Source organism: Rhyacophila brunnea, unplaced genomic scaffold, assembly GCF_057557595.1.
Source record: "Rhyacophila brunnea isolate RB1 unplaced genomic scaffold, BYU_Rbru_1.0 scaffold_24, whole genome shotgun sequence".
In the NCBI taxonomy this organism is placed as follows: domain Eukaryota; kingdom Metazoa; phylum Arthropoda; class Insecta; order Trichoptera; family Rhyacophilidae; genus Rhyacophila; species Rhyacophila brunnea.
In genome coordinates, this window is record NW_028232904.1 from 29,507,902 (window position 1) to 29,526,811 (window position 18,910).

General features: G+C 35.7%; 1 protein-coding gene across 1 annotated transcript; it reads left to right on the forward strand.

Annotated features, from left to right (window-relative positions):
* The first annotated feature begins 1,153 nt into the window (after nt 1–1,153).
* On the forward strand, nt 1,154–17,217 carry LOC147069301 (uncharacterized). The gene is made up of 4 exons (XM_085951109.1): nt 1,154–1,472; nt 3,992–4,081; nt 15,918–16,088; nt 17,083–17,217. The coding sequence occupies exons 2-4, from the start codon at nt 4,000–4,002 to the stop codon at nt 17,181–17,183; spliced, it is 354 nt and encodes a 117-aa protein (XP_085807235.1). The 5' UTR covers nt 1,154–1,472; nt 3,992–3,999; the 3' UTR covers nt 17,184–17,217.
* The last annotated feature ends 1,693 nt before the right edge of the window (nt 17,218–18,910 follow it).

An 18,910-nucleotide genomic window follows, 5' to 3' on the forward strand; every position in this document is an offset into this window, starting at 1 on the left:
AACTTTGTCTCACAAAACGAGTACACACTGACATTTGTGTGCTACCTCTGTGGCAGAAGTCCAATCTCTATGATTATTTTCCATCTTATTCCAAATAATAGAGTACAGGCGGACCTCGACTTACGAACGTTCGACTTTCGCACAATTCGCTATTTTGCACATTTCAAAAAAATCGTTTTTTTAAAACGTCGCGCCGTGGGGTTAAGATATCCCCTTCTCGCTCGCTCACAAGCAAGTGCATTTCTTGCGTCACTTGCATCCTGCTCGCACCCGTCACTTTGCTTGTGAGCTAGCTAGGATAGGTTTAGTCTTGCGAAAAGTATATTAGTCTATGGTCTTGCGCAGGAGCGCATGCGGGCGTATTATGTTGTGCGTTTTGCTAATTTTATTCATTTGAAATATTTCACCCTAAAAATTTATAAACATGAGTGAGAAACGGAAAAACTGCAGTGTTGATACGAACAAAAAGAAATCAAGGACTCAAACTTCTCACAATCGAGGCAAAGATGGAAATTATTAGACGTTCTGATAGCGGCGAATCTTTTGCTTCAATCGGACGTCCGTATGATACTAACAGGTCTATGATATGTTCAATTTTGAAAAATAAAAATAAAATTAAGGAATACGTTCAAAATTGTGGAGATATATCTTTAAAGGTTGTTTCCAAAAGACACGGCATAGTTATGGATGAAATGGAAAAATATATGTCATCATGGATCGACGACCAACATCAAAAAGAAGCTCTTAGTTTGCACAAAGATTGGAAGGCTATATCAAAAGAAGATTCTAACACGATTTTTCAATCAAGCAACGGTTGGTTTATATTAAATTCACTGGAGATGATAAAGCGGATAAAGATGCTGCAAAATAATTGCAAACCCCACTTAAACATGTCTCTTAAACATCTTATATTTACTTGATAAATAAATATTTCAAAATACACACAATTTTTTTTTTTTACTTCCCTCTACTCTCGATCATTCAACATTCGCACACCTTTTCAGGAACCAATTATGTGCGAAAGTCGAGGTCCTCCTGTAGGTAGGAGGCTGCAACTGATCGAGTAACATTTTATTATCAATAATATTCTTTAGACTGGCAACTGCAACCGCAAACTCTGGCTTTGGCAACATTTCAAGCTATTTTATTGGATGTTTGTGACAGAACTCAGTGCGAGTCAAATTTAATTCAGATTGTGAAAAGTCAGTCAACTAAATAGTACGCGCAGAATTGGAAACGGCGTACGCCGATCGAAAACATATTCTGGCAGCGGTTACAATACAAGGCGTCCGCATATCCGCCGACCCCGCCATGTGATTCACGTCGAACACGATACGAATGTCTGAATCTGAAGGCAGGATGATTTGTCGTGTGTTTCTGTCGAAAGCTTTTCCCGAAAAAAGGTGAATAGCTTTGACCGTTTTGCCGCATCGACATCGACGCAGCCGGTGATATCAAAACCAACCACAGTCGTGAGTGATATTCATTTGACACCGTTTCTATCATTATAATATCCCTATGATGCACGTCACAACTGAACTTTTACTGAACAGAAAATATAGCATGGTAAATTATTATTAAATTCGGTGTTTTCAAAAGTTATTTTGAATTAGTGTAGTGACATAATTGAGAAGCGACGGACCGTATCTCTCATAAAACAGAATTAGCAGCTTCAACCGAAGATCTGTTTGTACGTGCAGTACCGAAATTCGTTGTTTATAATGGTGACAGTCAATATTTATTTCAGTAAATATGTAGTACTCCATATCTTTAAAAGTAAACTTGAAAAGTGCCCTGTAATTCACATTTTTCTAATGAAGAAACTTCTTAATTTATTCTAAAAATTGGTAAGTATTATACAATCGTATTCCATGAAAACTAAACATGATGACAGATGCAAATGCAGCAATCTTTCTTCAGTTCCCTCAACGTTCTAACTGCCCGTCTCTTACAGTGGACTTTGCGGCATAGTTTGTCATTTGTTTCTGGGTTACAGTAGGTTACATCTAAAGATCTCGTTTAGAAGATGTCAACAGATAAACTCTGCTGACCACCGTTGATTCATTCGGTTTTGTCATCGGCAGATTTACTTAATTGAATCGTGTCGATCATTTGTAATGAAATATATTTTTTTATCGTTTTACATTACATAAACTGGTTAATAAATGATACGTTTATTGTGAATTCTACATGTAAAAATGTGAATTGCAGACTGTTATCTTTACCTCTATTTCCATACCCAAATTGAAATAAGTAGGTACATACAAATAATGTTGTCTTTCTCGATTGGAGATCACCACTCTGCACTCTGCAGTGTAGTCAACACGGTAGGTAGGCGATGCCATTACGTAATAGATGTTAAAATGTCTTATGAATTAAGAAATAAATTAATTACATAAAGTAATTTTAGGGAGAAATTGTATTTTTTAATACCATAACTGAATTCAAAAGCCATATAGTTTGGTGTAACAATCAGTCATTATTTAAAGTCAATCATACCAGTTTTCATAATAAATAGTTCTTCACAGAATTTCTGAATATATTCTAGTATATACTATAAATAAGCGGTGAGGGGTAGAGGTAAGCTGTTAAGATCCGACATAAATGGTGCACACTAAACTTTGTCAGTTATACTTTTTTTTTTTCATTGTATTAAGAGTACGAATTGCAGATGGCACCGGTTAGTTTTAAAAAATCAATTAAACCCTGTCTAAACCAAACCATAATAGTTTAGGTATGATGTGGACGATCCGACAAAAGTAGTGCACACTTTTTCAGTCATGCTTATTGGTTTTCGTTGAATTGAAAATAAGATATTATTAAAGATGGTCTTGGTTTGTTTTTTTAAATTCATTTAAGCCCTGCCTCAAACTGGATGAATATTTTTTGACTACTATCAATTATGGCGTGGTTTACGCAAGGTTTAATTCAATTTTAAAAACTAACATTTTCTGCAATTCATAATCTTGGTTAAATGAAAACAATTACATATGACTGCCAAAGTTTAGTGTGCACTATTTATTTTCTTTTATTTTGTTCACTGTCAATTCATGGTGGAACTGCATTGTATTGTTGTTTAAGTTAATAAAATGCATTTTTTTTTTGTAGTACTTATTCTCATTCAGTTGAAAATATCCCTCTGAGGCAGACGAAACCGGTCCTAATTTATTGATTAAAAGTGGAATAAGTACTACAAAAAAATTGCATTTTATTAAATTATAGAACAATGTACTATTTATGTTGAGTTTTAACAGCCTACCTCCAACCTTCACCACTGTTATGTATGATTAATTAGTGACATCTGCACATTATATTTTATGTGAGAATTTGTTAGTGTTAGTTAAATTGTTCAAATTGTTAAACTCTTTAAATAATAAAATCAGTTGTGCCAAATGGAATACCATGGCTCAAAAGGTGGACATTCTTTGAATGACTATTGAATGTCTTTCTATATTATGGTTCATACATGTTTTTTTTTTACAGAAAGTAAAAGAAAGGTACTCGGTTGGTATTAATGATTTCTGTGCGGAATTGATTTAAGCCGACAACAAGAAAACTTATAATATATCTGTTCTAAAATTGTAATACAACAATCGAAGGATCTGGTTATATTTAATAAAATATTGCAAAAACATATTATATTACAAAAAAAAATTCCCGCTTCCCGGTATTGGAGTTACACCGACCGAATGTTAATATTCGCAGCGTGAGGAAAGGCGGGGCATTACAATGACAAAAATAATTTTCTTACAGAGTGCACGGATTATTCAGACTCAGATTCCTAACTCACCTGAAACTCATGCCTCCGATAATAATGATGATAAATAATTTTTGGTAAAGGCATCGTCTGCGGAACCGATCGCTCTACCTATAAACAGACCTTCTCGGTTCGAACGCTCTCCGAAGCTTCTCAATTGTGCGATGATTTATTTTTATTTATTACTTGCCCCTGATAAAGCGTAAATATCTCTTCTTGGCCCAAAACCTGCAGGTCTTAAAATGTCTTCGAAAACGTCCGATATTAAGACGGGCCGAATCCACAAGCCCACCGACACATGCAAACGCTTCAAACAACGATCAGGTAGGCGAGCATGCCAAACGCAAACCGGAACGTTCCCTCGCCCGTAACAATAATCTTAACACGAGAGTCTTTGGTGTTCGTTAAAAAAATTATATGGTACTCTTTCCACCTATCCGTATGCCTGTCACTCGGGGACACTCGGAACTACCGATTCTGTTGTTCCAGGATAAAAGTTATTATGTCATGTTTTGACTACAATGAAATTTTAGTTTTTGGTTTGCTAATTTTTACACAAGGGAATTTATTTTGTCATTTTAAATGCTTAAATATTATTATTTCATACAATTTACTCATAGATAACAGAAATATCGATGAACTTTTAAACTCCACTATTATATATCCACTGTGACTTAAGAACTTTTACCCCGGAACTACCTATTTACATGATAATGTAAAATTTTAGTTGTAGAAATGCGGAGTTGTCCGTGTTCATTCAAAATTAAAATAAAAACAGCACGCTTCTTAACTAAATACCTACCTGAAATGCAAACGGCGGCCGGCTGTTGGCAGTTTTTTAGGCTATTTGTTATTTTATATTTAAATAATTATCGTACTTATTAAGATTTGTTTTAGGATCGCACCACTAACACGCGGTGCGGTTCTGTTCAATAAATCAATTTTGCCACAAATGAATCAACTCGTAGCGAATGTAATCGTTAACAGCGACATTATTATTATCAGCTTTGATCTCAAATGTAGAGGCTTCATCTCCATAGAAGATGGTTTTTCTTGAGTATCTCTGGCAAGATTTTTTTCCATAACGGCCGAGTGGTTAACGATTCGGCTTATAATATCGCGGGTCCAGGTTCGAATCCCGGGCTTGGCAAATACATATGGTTTTTCAATATGTTTTTGGAGTCCTAATAGGTTGAACGAGTGCCTAACATACATTTGTCATTAAAACAAAAATCTGTTAACGCCTTTTTCAATTTCACTTCTACAGTAAATTTTGCATATTTTTCTTTAAAAAAATAGTCCATTTGTAATATTTGGTGCTAGGTTAACCGAAGAGGTTGAAGAAAACCTTCTTTAGAAGACAGAGTGTAAACGAATACGAAAGTGAAGCTGATAAAAAGACTGATAATTAAATTAACTGCCGGTGAAAGCGTACACTCATTCAAAAATCATTATATAAATATATCAACATGTAGTATCGAATCATTCATATTTAAATGAACAATCATAAACAATAGTAAACAATCCAATATATCATTGATATCAATCGACATTGTGTCCTTAAAAACTTAAATTTATTCAGACTTTAAAAAAATGTAAATTCTAATGGTTTATTATCTTATGAAACACTTTTTTGTCTCTTCTGTAAAATTTAAATTATGTAACATCCGAGGTTTTAACAGGTCAATGACAATATAATATAAGGTCGTCAGTTTCAAAGTTGGCAACCTCCATATTCTGCCATTTTGAGATAATCATTTAGGAAACAATTAGAAATAATAGCAAAATAAAATGCCCTCAACGTCATTAAAATTAATAAAAAATCATGTTTAAAGTTAGTTGTAAAATGTACAAAATGGCGGCTAATGAATCGACCTCCGGTGACGTGCTGACCATGGAAAAGTAGTTATAGAATCAGAATTAGAATCAAGAAAAATATTTTAAAAACTAAAGATGGAGGTTTTCACTTTGACTTTGAAACTAATTAATAGCCATTGATATTGTAAACGAGTCTTCCTCTAGTTATACTCCAAAGTCTGGAATATGAGGGTTATAATATATTGTTAACTACCCTTTTAAGGTCATCGAGGTAGAAGAATTTCTTAGAGAATCCAACGATTGGCAGGCATATGGCGTAAAGAGTGTCATGTACCGGAAGTAATGTTAATTATTAACCATTTTAATAGATTTGAAAGATCCGCATCGGTTGTAGCCGGGATATTTCGCTCGGAAGTTTTTTATTACGTGGTTTATTTTTTGATTGCACGTTACCCGTATTAACCTATTCCCTGCTTAATTTTATACCATGCTAGCACGTAGCCCGTTGATTTCAACAGAGCGTGACGTAAGCAATAGGAGTGAGCGAGTTGGCAGATATGAACTTTGTATTTCGTTTCACTGCGAGGAGGTATCGAATAATATTGTGATACCAACATTTTGGGGGGCTCCTAAAATGAGCTAGAATCAGCGTTTTGCGGCCTAAATATAAGAAATTAGCTGCGAAAATCTACTATTAAGATTCATTGTTTTGTGGGTAAAAGAAAATTCTTTAAGAATTGTGTCGATCTGGAATGTTGCCGGCTAGTTCCGGAATATTATCTACTATGAAAGTCAATACTGGCCGATCGAGGCATATCTGTCACCCCCATGGTGGAGCTGTGCGATTTGGTATACGGCGATTACGCTGCCCTATTCGACATCTCAATCGAGGGGGTATTCAAGAGACAATCTTTGGACTGAATGGGATTCGAATGTACAATTTTCATTACCTCATTTATCAATTTCAAATTACAACGATGGTAGCTACTTATGTCCGTTCAAAACACAAATTTTTTATTTATAAAAAGACTAATAATTATAATATTATTCTTTTTAACACTACAACAAGCCGTGCGGCCCATGACTGTAGTGTAGTCAAACAGTATTGCAGTAGTGGAAGTGACACAATCACATGAACAAACACCTGAGCTTTAAGAAAATCACATAAATGTATTGTGACCTCACGGGAAGTTGAACCCGGAGCCCCCGGATGAGAGGCCTGTGCCTCCCAGACCGGACAATGACGGTCGGTTATGATAAACTGCGCATCGTGAGTGTTATACTTGCTACTGCTGAAACGAAAATCTGTAGTCACCTAAAAACCCCCGTGTACAAATGGTTCGGTTTTTTTCTCATCTGTCTGAAGTCAATACTACCTGACTCGAGCATAGCCGGCATACCCACTGAGAAGATGTCTTTTCTTCAAACCAGAGAACGGAACGAGTTACAAGATGTCGGCACGACCTTTAACGACATACAAAAACTGGCAGGAGACGGAGATTATTTGATGCATCGCTTCCCGTCATGCTCCACGATGGTATGCTAAGAAGTGGATACGGATAAAGAAATAAATAAAAGAAGACTTTATCAAGCGCTTTGATTCAGTGTTGTGTGTCACTGCTTAAAGGCAGAAGTGGTTGTACGTCACGTTGTCCACATATCTATTATTAAAATGTTGTCTCATAAAACAAAGCGTAATTACCGTTAAACACTAATTGGCGTGTTAATCTCATTTACTTAATTTCAATACGTGCCGTCATGTGATAGGCTACAGTACGGCGTAACAAATTTAAACACTGCCTGGAAATAATTTTTTTATATAAATATTATACATACTAATGTTAATTGTCAATTCCGATCCCACGATAGAGTGAGTAGATTTCCACTGAAGATATAGAAGAAAACCTTCTCTACTAGACGGGACCTAAATATGAAATTAAATTATACAAAAACCTATTCAGGCCCATATTGATGTATGAGTCAGAATGCTGGACCTTGAGAGGAAGATACTCGGAAGGGTTTTCGGAGCTACATGTGGGTATGGTACAATCACTAACTGTAAAGTAAAGTAGAGCGACTCTGTCTACATCCGAGCATTTTCTTCGTTCGCTACAATCGTATCACATCGAGACCGGGCGGACAAATGTCTCAATCAGAAATTTATACTATATAGTACTTATAGTGAAGCGAAGTACAGTTCAATGGGTTCTATGGTTGTTTGCTGTCGTCTCATGATGGCGCAGTTAGGTGTGTTCGTTAACATAAATATCTTTTAAATAATTATGAAACCTATGCATGATTGACAGTTTTGCAAATAGAAAGATAACTTGCGAACAACGCTTTTGGCAATCGTAAATGCAGCCATTTTAAAAACTAAATAATTTAATGGTTACTTTGTCAGTGGTTTAATTGAATAAATACACACTGGGGAAGGGATACTATCTCTAGTATTTTGGTAATGACACTTAAATTGCAAATATTCAAATGACAAACTGATTTCAATAATTTTAATAAAGAGGTTTGTAATACTATCTGTGTAGATCAGTGGTTCTTAACCAGTGCACCGCTGGCTTGTTGCAAGTGCACCGCGAAATAAATGTAAAAGCAGAAAAATCCGCAAAATTATGAAAGCCGAAGATGATCCAATGCGATTTTGATTTTGCCGAAATGGCATGTATTGGAAGAAAAGATTGCATATTACTTTCCTTTCTTAAATATAAATGACTGGATACGAAATCCATTTGCTACGGTTGACACATCGAGTTGTGAATTTTCGTAGCAAGAAGAAGAAGAATTGGTCACCTTGTCGACGGATCGTACTCTAAAAATTTAATTTCTGAAATAACTATGGAGGAATTTTGGATTTCTGTCCAGCTCTCTACATGAGTGCACTGAAAATCTTGTTACAGTTTTCAACATCATGTTTGTGTGAGCTCGGTTTCTCAACAATAACTAATATAAAAATTAAAAAACGAAGAAGACTTACGATTTTAGACATCCGACAAGCTCAGGTATCACGTTAATTGATTTTCACATCAAATAAATTCCATTTTGTCAAGGGTAATTTTAGTTAGGTACAGTTTTTCCATATAATATGTAGGTAAGTATATAACTTTTCTTTAATATTTTTTTTCTTCGACTGTTATGTACCTAATCTGTTTAATTTAGAATAAAAGTTATGTCCGCATATTTTTCTTTGTTTTCTGACCGTTCGATTTTGGTGCACCGCAATTTTTTCTTATGCTCAAAAGTGCACCGTGACTTCGAAAAGGTTAAGAACCACTGGTGTAGATGGTCAATACTCGATACAAATTTTCTTTGATAGTCGGAAACAAGAAAATATATCTACTTGATTTATGCTTACAATATGTATTCGTTGGACACATCTTAAAATCGGCTACCTAACAGGTGAGCCCTCATAATATTTACATAAGTATGACTATGCATAGGACCCTATATCGTCAGTTTAGCCTGTAAAACTAGTAAATCTTATTTTGGTGAAAAATATTGATATCTATTCGATAGGCTAGTATCATCGAGTATTATCTACCTCTGCGTAAGATTTTTGCACCTATATCAATCCACAAAATCCTTGTAAATCGAAGGATTCATTATTTTATATAGAGTTTGTAATTTTTTTAAATTTCGAAATTTTATTTATTATAGTACCAAAATTAGACAGTACCAGTAGCGAAGGGTGGGGTTAGGCTGTTTAGATCTGCCATAAATAGTGCACATTAAACTTTGTTAGTCATACGTATTTGTTTTAATTGAACTAAGACTACACTTTAGAGATGGTGTTGGCTATTTTTTTTAAATCAACTAAACCCTGCCTAATCCAAACCACGGGTCCAGGTATATTTTGGTCGATACAACAAAATTGTTCACACTTTTTCATTTATGTATACTTATTTGTTTTCGTTGGATTAAGAATACATATTACACAATATATTGTTGGTTCATTTTTCAAATTCATTAAGCCCCGTCTAAACCAAACTATAATGGATAAAAATATTATTCCATCTATAAAATATCCAAAAGTTTATGATTTAATTGCATAATTTTAGATATTTTATAGATAGAAGAGTATTTTTTTACTATTATCTATTGTGGCTTGGTTTCGCAGGGTTTAATTGAATTTTAAAAACTAACCAACACCGTCCGTAAATTGTAACCTTATTTCAATGAGAACAAATACATAAGACTGACAAAGTTTAGTGTGCACTATTTATGGCGAATCTTAACAGCCTATCTCCACCCTTCGCCACTGGACAGTGCTTACATATTTAGCGTCTCCTGCAAATAAAGTTGTTTTGGACTTTTACGGACGGAGGTTTACAAGATAGATTGACGATACATTATTTGTGTTATTCGATAAGTACGATGTGCATGCGTCATCAGTCATCACTCGCTGATTAAAAGGCTCGTAAAAATTAAGTTCCCACTAAAAATGGCCGAATTGAATTGATCCTAATTTATCGATTGTTTATTTGAAGTGTTTGCATGATGTTGTTGCATGGTAATCAATTCAAAAACAAAATGGCCGCCTTGCCATCGTAGTTTCACCAATTTGTTATCCCACCCGTACTCCGGCCGTCGTGCATGTCCTTATTCACACTGACCGATTAATATTTTCATTAGTTTAACCCTTTTTAGATGTGACATTGTCGGATGTATTGAAACATGTCAATTACTTACCTACCTATCTTTATTTTAACAATTCAAACCTTCCATGTACAAAATAACATGTCTTCCATATCCAGATTACAGTTGGGCTAATATAATTAATGTTTGGTGTTTTGATGATGTTAATAGTTACCGTGAGATCGGTCCCAAGTTGAATTTGAATCCCAAAACAGCTGTTAACATCCATAACCTGAAAATTGTTTCAATACCGAACCCGGGCATGAAGACATAATAAGACTGAATTTTCAAATTGGCTTAAATAATTTTTATATAAATAATAAACCGGCCGACCGGTTTAAGCCTCGGCTTATGCGGTCCCAGGTTCGAATCCCGGGTCTGGCAAACACACATTGCTTTTCAATTTGTGCTCGGAGTCAGAGTATGGTCCTAATAAGTTGAGCGAGTGATTAAACAAAAATCAGTCAATACAAAAGTGTTTTCAAATTATTTATTTATTTATTTAAGAAAACAAAACATTGTGGACATAACAAATCTAAATTCAAGACGTACATAACATGAGATTTACATTATAACAAATACTACACTCACAAGAGAGAAGAAGAGAATATATAAAATAATAATAAATAAAAATAAAAACATAAGTACAATTTTATACAGAAAAATAAAATTTCGAATACAAAATACATAGCACGTCACCGAAAATATCCACGTCACGCGCTCACGGGAGCGCATTGACTAGTCTTGCACCCCTCGTTAATGGTGCCTGATAGTCTTGACACAAGGAAACGGTTCCGATCCAGAATAAATTATGGCTGCGACCACGTAGGTAATTGACGGGCGCATGTAAATTCAAATTCAAGTGTTTTAAGAGTAGAAGAGACCTACGAGATTCAAGAGAGTGGAAAGTAAGCATGCCTTGTAGAAAAGCAGTTGGAAAATAATCATTATCGAAAGGACAATAGTTATATGTCTAAAAGTAAAGACATTAAAGAAATTTCTTCTGGACGCGTATTATGTAATTATGTATGCTAAATAAAAGAATGTTACATTTTGAAATCTTATGAATTATTCGTTGAATAAAAAAATTGTTGACACAATTATTTGCTTCGATTTCTAGTTGGCCAGCTGGACTGCATAAATATCAACAATAACAAAACAGAAATCGCCAATGACAATTTAATTTAATACATTGTTCATTCAAAGTATCAAAGTCGAGTCATAATAAAATTATAACACATATTACCTACTTTGGTTATTACATTACCAATACAAATAATGTTTCACGATGACTATGTAACCGATAATAAATTTGTTATCATACCGAGGACTTTCATTGAAGTGAAGATGTCATGTTTTACGGTGACTTGTGATGACAAGAATTCCAGAGAAGTGCTTGTTATTGTTATTATGTTAAAGATCCTCTCAATTGAAGTACACTCATTAATAATTGACAGACATCTACAGCTGGGGTCATAAAATTGTCATCTTGTCACTTTGGTCCTCAATTATAACAGCTATATTTATTTCACACACATAATATGTGGCCTACATACATACATAGGCTTGTATCATCATTTGTATCAGTCGGTGTTATTTTATAGCTGAGACGATGTCTCATTAAATGACAAATGATGTTACAAACGGGAACAGTTACGCGGTGCGGTCTGTTCGGCAAGTATTTAACTTTAGGCCGGGAAAAATACAATTACTCATGTGGAGGTCAAACTCCAATTGTCTTAAAAATTTTCTGCTCAGGATTACATGAATCGTTTTGAAGCATTTCTAGAACATCTCCTGGGAATGATTCGGGAACGGGCTGGGGTATCGTGTTCTTCATCATGTCTTCTCGTGACTCAAATCGGGTCTTTTTCAGATTAGAGAGCAGCCAAAAATCACAAGGAGCCGTGTCGGGAGAGCAGGGAGTCTCCGTTTGCCCAAGAAAATCTGAATTTTGCAGACATTTTCCACGAGCGTTTCCACTTTTCTTGTTCATGTCATATCATGTATGAAACTAGTACTTACTACCGCCTCGTCGTCTTCGCTTGTCGAGAGCCTACCGGAATGTGAATCGCTTTCGTAGCTCAGCGATCGTATGGATGTGTCGAATGATTTGATAATATGTAAAACGACATGTGATATCAATGTGACTACATTATCTCAGAAACAGAACCAAAGTAAACCCTGAAAATGTGATAGATTCTAGATATTTAACGAGACAGATAGACATAATGAGATGAGGCTTCGGAAATCAGGTGCGAGTCAATGGCTCGAAGGAGGTCAGATAAATAATTACTGGGTACGTCGAAAACTTGACATCTCAAATTGTTCACCTGCCTCTTCTTATTTCGTGTCCACTCCAACTTCCTCTGGCTTCCGCCTCGTTAGAGCATATCACACCGTGAGTGTAAAACCAAGATATCTGCAAATTTTTCAATTTGGAGATTAAATGCCAAACAACTGTAAAAGTCGTGAACTTGATAATGTAAAAGTCAAGTAACTAAAAGAACATGCAATATAATGTAGACATAAACCAAATATTATGGTTCTTTTTTAGAAACTATTTATCCTAACAAAATGAAGACTTCAAACCCTAATATCTCCAAAATATGTCTTTTGCACATGTCTTGGTTTTACACTCACGGTGCGATATGGACCCTACGCGACGCATCCGAGAATCTTTATCGCTTGTGAATTCCCAGGCCATGCGGCAACCTGTCGCTCTGCCGTATACATCCTGCAAATGGTATTCAGCAGGCTTTCGGAACGTCGGAATCCAGTCGGCTCGAAGAGCAGGCGATCCGGGTTGAAATTCTCTCGAGGCATGCGCAGCATGCGGCCGAGCCGGGTCCAACTTTGCTTCTTTCCCTTGTGATGAGAAGCTGGATAGTCTGCTTTATTATCTCCTCAGATACTTTTATAGTAAAGTAGTATCCGCCGTAATCTTCTGTCTCAAAGACCAGTAGTGCCATGAGTGAAATGACCTCGAACAGGCGGTATTCAGTTTTAATCGAGTACTGCCATCGGTTGCAGACATTCTGCGTTGAATTAAATGTTTCTTCGATTGTCTCTTTGCAAACTGCCATCTCTCGTGTCATGTGTCGTGCACCCCGACGTGTGTAAGGTTGTCGACGCTCAATATTCCGCCTGTCATTGATCAGGGGACGTCTGGATCGGGATTCCTTGAAAAAACTAAACCGATATATATTATAGATTGCACGATTAGCAGTAGCGCTGTCGACAGTAATAATACTCAAATCAGCAAACACTACTAAACACAACCCGGTGGTAACCGAGGGAAGCTTATTACACATTACCTTTCAGCATTTTTAGTTGTTTGAGATTGCAATAGAATTTAAGAATTTGCACTGTAGCATGTTTTGTTGTTTTAATTACTTACCCACCAATATTCATTATTTTGTAACATGTAAGCACATTTTTTCTTTCAGCCTAGTTTAGTAGTAATCGCCTCTAACAGAAATCAGAAGTCGGCTGTTGTGTGCTTCTAGAATGTCTGTTTTCTTTTCTCGCTGTGTTGTTTGTGATTAGAATTAATACTTAAAGACGGTGAGAAGAAATCGTCAGTCAATGCTAATTTTGATTAATTATTTAATACGCTCACGATGGCCACTCGGTAGCGTTTCAGCCTATAATGTCACGGGTCCCGCCTCGAATATTGGGTTGGGTAAAATTTCAATTTCATTTCTAGTGAAAACAATAATCCAGTAATGCAACCTACACCCTGTGGAGGCCCATAATATAATATATCGTCGGTGTATTAAAAAGGGCGAATTAACCAAAATGCTACTTTACAGGAGGAGGATTTTTAACTTTTGACATGTATTTGTTTTTAACCTGTAGATGATTATAAATATCTAACAAGTTTATAATAAAGCTTAGAAAGAATAGTGTCGTTATAATAGGTATTATTATATAATATTTTAAAAGGCCTAATATGTCACATTTGCTTTTTATTTCATAATTTTAATTAATTTAATTTTAGTCGATTATCGTTTTTAAGTACTTTCCTGTGGAGATAAAAATTCACCGTTTTTACACAACAAAGCTAGTGGGGTACATATTGTATTTTCATTAAAATCTCGATTTCGCCAAAATGGTTGATTCGCCCTTTTTACAAAACACCGACGATATATGATTTTCTCAGGATCGAATATAGTAAAAAAAATTATTACAATCATAAAATTTGACAGATTTTGAAATTGAATAGATCCAGAATAAGTAGTAGTTGGACATAGCTCTTTCTCCAGAATGTGGTAATATGTGTACAGGGCCTAGCACGCTGGGCGCCCAATTCTGGAATATATTTGATGAATTATCAATTTCACGCCGGCCCTGAAAGTATACTGTCAGGCGCACACCACTAGAGGCTGCCCGTAGACGGAAACCGAATGTTGTTTTGTAACGTGTGCCATACTAAAATACTTAATGATATCTGTTTATGGAAATTTATTTTCACCGAGAATCTGACTTTGTTTGTATGCAGTATGTATCAGTGGCGAAGGGTGGAGGTAGGCTGTTAAGATTCGCTATAAATAGTGCACACTAAACTTTTTTAGTCAAATGTATTTGTTTTTATTGAACTAAGACTACAATTTACAGATGGTGTTAGTTAGTTTTTTCAAAATCAATTAAACCCTACCTAAACGAAACCATAATCGTTTTGGTCTAATTTGGGAAATACGACAAAATTATGCACACTCTTTCATTCATAGTTATTTGTTTTCGTTGGATTAAAAATACATATTACACATATTATTGGTTAATTTTTTTAATTCATTAAGCCCTGCCTAAACCAAACTATAATAAATAAAAAATATTATTCTATTTATAAAATATTCAAAGTTATGTATGATTTAATTGCATAATTTTAGATATTTTATGGATAGACATGTATTTTTTGACTATTATCTATTAAGGCTTGGTTTTTCAGGGTTTAATTTGATTTTAAAAACTAACCAACACTATCTGTAAATTGTAGTCTTATTTCAATGAAAACAAATATGTATGTCTGAAAAAGTTTAATGTGCACTGTTTATGGCGGATCTTAACAGCCTACCTCCACCCTTCGCCACTGGTATGTATACATATACTTGGTGAAAATATATTTTCATGAACAGAAATCATGAGTTTAGTATGTCACACGGTGCAAAACCACATACGGTTTGAATCTATCAATGAAATCAAATATCAATGAAAAAGTTAGGGTTAGCTGACAGGGTGGACGTTGTTCTTAGTGAAAATGGCATCAGTCATTATGATTATGTAAGTCGACACCGGAGATGTCAGATGTTTCGTTAGATTTTGTTGAGCCCGTTCACTGCTGACCAGTTAATTACCACAACTCGGTCAGTGCTCAAGACACTCCTGGCGTGTAGCAATTAGCATGATAATTAAATGTGGTAATTAACTGGTCAACAGTGAATATATATGTATCTAATGGCCACACGCCAGGCGTGTTTTGAGCACTGGACGTATTAATATTGTCGGGGGTCTCGTGTATTTGGATGGCTTCCTTTACATTTATCGAGCACAAATAATTGCGAATCGTCAATAGTTGATGGATGGATGAATACTCGGTGGCAGCCCAAAAACAAAATACAATTACAATATACCCGTTAATCTGTGGAGCATTGTATGGCATGATTTTGTTTGATCGGGTGTCTGGTGTTTGGTGCAGCGCTGAAAATGATGGCAGTGATGCAGAAGAATGAGCCGACACTGCCCGCGGAGTTCCTGGTGACGGGTCGGACGGGGCGGCGGAACGCCATGCCCGACATCCTTGACCCCCCGCACGCCGGCGCCACCACGGCCGGCCTGCCCGAGCGACTGCAGCAGTTGGCCACCTCCGGTTAGTCTCCCGCTTGATAGCCGTCAGTATCGGTGGCGAAGATTCGATAAAAATTTACCATGAATTATTTCAATGAAAAATCAACAAACGTTTTGGCATGTTTGATTTCTGATTGATCATGTTCAGTATTTTGCGTCGTTTAGTGACTTCGTCCGTGTCCAGTGAATTGATTCAAATCAAATAAGTGGGGCTTGAAACTGTCTCAACACACATTGCGAGTCTGGAGTCATGGTGTTATATGACATGTATGCCATACACCAGGCCAAACTGGAAGCTTTTGTTCGGAAGCAGGTTCGACTGTGACCTGTTAGATGTAATTTTGTTGATTAAAAAACATTACTACAAGATTAAATCTGGCTCAATCAAGTCTATTTTTTCCCACATAAATCTGTCTTCAACGAGTACAATTCGTCAAAAATAACAATACAAAACTGCGTTTAGTTTTAATGTGGACCCTTCAACTTTCTTGCACATTTCATCGAATGTTTTTCCACAGGCCACCAGGTGTGGGAGTCATCTTTATAATGATACTTTGCCACATTTAAACTGCTAGTTTCTAAATTTTACATTGCAGATTGAAAGGCATACTCCCCTCCTCGTAAACTACCACCGTGCGTTCGTGGATCTCCTTTGGCCTTCATAATATACTCAAATAAAGACCTGCTTGACGTGTCATTATTTAAATGACAATCGCAGTCAGTCGAAACTGTGCTTCATTTCGAGACGTGTTTTAAAGCGTCCTGTCTCGCCTACATGACGTGCCGGCGAGTGGCGACAGCCCTTTGATTGGCCGCTGATTAAAATCTGATTCTTCAAGGAAATCCTGCAGTCTAAATTATTTTGTTTCACACTTGAATTAATTATTGTAACTAAACAATGAAAATATTTTATCTCTCGCAATTTTGGATAAAAAAGTGACTATTGTTTTATCCGCCAGACTTAAGAGAAAAATTGATTTAGGATATACCATTGATGACTTCTTTCCCTTTCGCAGATCCAGCGGATCCCCAGCCGGGACCCTCGAGTGATCATTCGGAAACCCCGCCTCCCGAAAAACCGGCGAATGTCCAGACGCAGGCCGGCTCCAACAGTTGAATCTTCTCGCCTCAAAATATCTTCGATGATTAGCCATTATATTATTGATGATGTCTCTCAAACTGACCCCGACTAATCTCACAAATGTTACGAACTTTCGCATCGTGAAGTTAACTCAATGTTAAATTGAACAATGTTTTAACGTTAATTTAACACTATGTTAATGTTAAAAGAAACGTTCAGTTTGCGCTATGTTAACATTAATTATGTCCCCTCACCGGTAGGACATTGTATTGTCTCAAAGTAGTTGGTTTTCTACGATCCAAGTGATTTTTTATAATATTATTGTTACAATTGCGTCCGTGGAATTATAGTGACGCAATTCCGCAGTGCATTTGGAATTGCGCTACCATTATTTCCGGAAATGACATAGTCTATTCACAAAACGATTTAGTTTTTTATCATAATAAATGTTACGCACTGATAAAAGTATTAACATTAGGTATTGCTGCATTATTCTGTTCATTTATATTTTTTTATTTGTTAAATGCGTAATCATGATTAATATTGTTTTGTCTGCCGTAAAATTCAAGTATTATTACATAATTAGTTTTACGTTTCACTTGTAAGATGGAATCATCAGCTCACGGTAACTTTACGTAGGTACGTATGTATAATTTTTTTAAACCCATTAAGAGTTTATTTACACAATTGATGTTGCCGTAAGCAATTATTAATCTCAATATGCACAGATTTCTCGTTTCCCTATTTTAGTTTTGTGTCAATAATTAAGAGGGAGAGAGCACAACAGGAACAGGGACACGGTCACCAATATTAGTAAATTGACGTAAAACTAAAATTAGTCAAATTAGCGATTTTCCTTAGTCCGGTGTGATGCCTTACCCCTCTTTTCGTGTCAACCCTAAAGTGTAGATTGTTCTTGTAGCACGATTGAAAAGGATAAATATGCGTTTATAAAGTATCTCATAGATGGAAGACACCCGATTGTCAAATTTCTATTCAATAATATCGGAAGGAGAACGGAGAGTCGTCGGATGTAAACTGAAGCGGTCAGACTGTGGAGAAAGAGACACAGCATTCTTTGGGGTAAGAGTATTGCGGAAACGTGCGGTAGAATTGTATGATGATATAAATATTAATGATATAGTTAAAGGGCAGGCGGAAAGGAAGATCATTGTCCGCAAAAATCACAAACGCATCTTGTGGAGAATCTTGTAAGGTATTAGATGGCATACTTGGAAAAACTTTCTGCCTGCCCTTCGATTATGAAATATTTGTAAAAAACGTAAGTGATGTTTTGAAACACCAAATTAATCATTTAAAAATGTCAGTTGTTCCTTTTGGTTTTCGGCCCCTCGATTATTTATTCACACTTATGGTAATTTTATGTGTTCGAATATTGTCGGCTTTCAAATGAATATGTAGCCCATCGAATATCTGTTTGTGAATCTGTAACAGTTGTTAATCAATTATTCTGATGTCAATTTATACTAAACTTATATTATTATTTACTTACTATTATAGTTATCACTGTTACGCTTTATAATTGTTTCAATGTTATTACAATAAGTCATCGCAATCGCTATTCTTCATTTTGTAAGATTATTTTTAATGAATTGTACAAAAAACAAATCCATTTCGAAAAGAGAAGATAGTTGTATAGTAAAAATTCGGTTTATTTATATAATAGTAATAATCACGCATCGCAACTGTCGATTCGCTCATAGAATGGGTCAGTTTTTTTATGAATGTTGTCGATGCGGGGG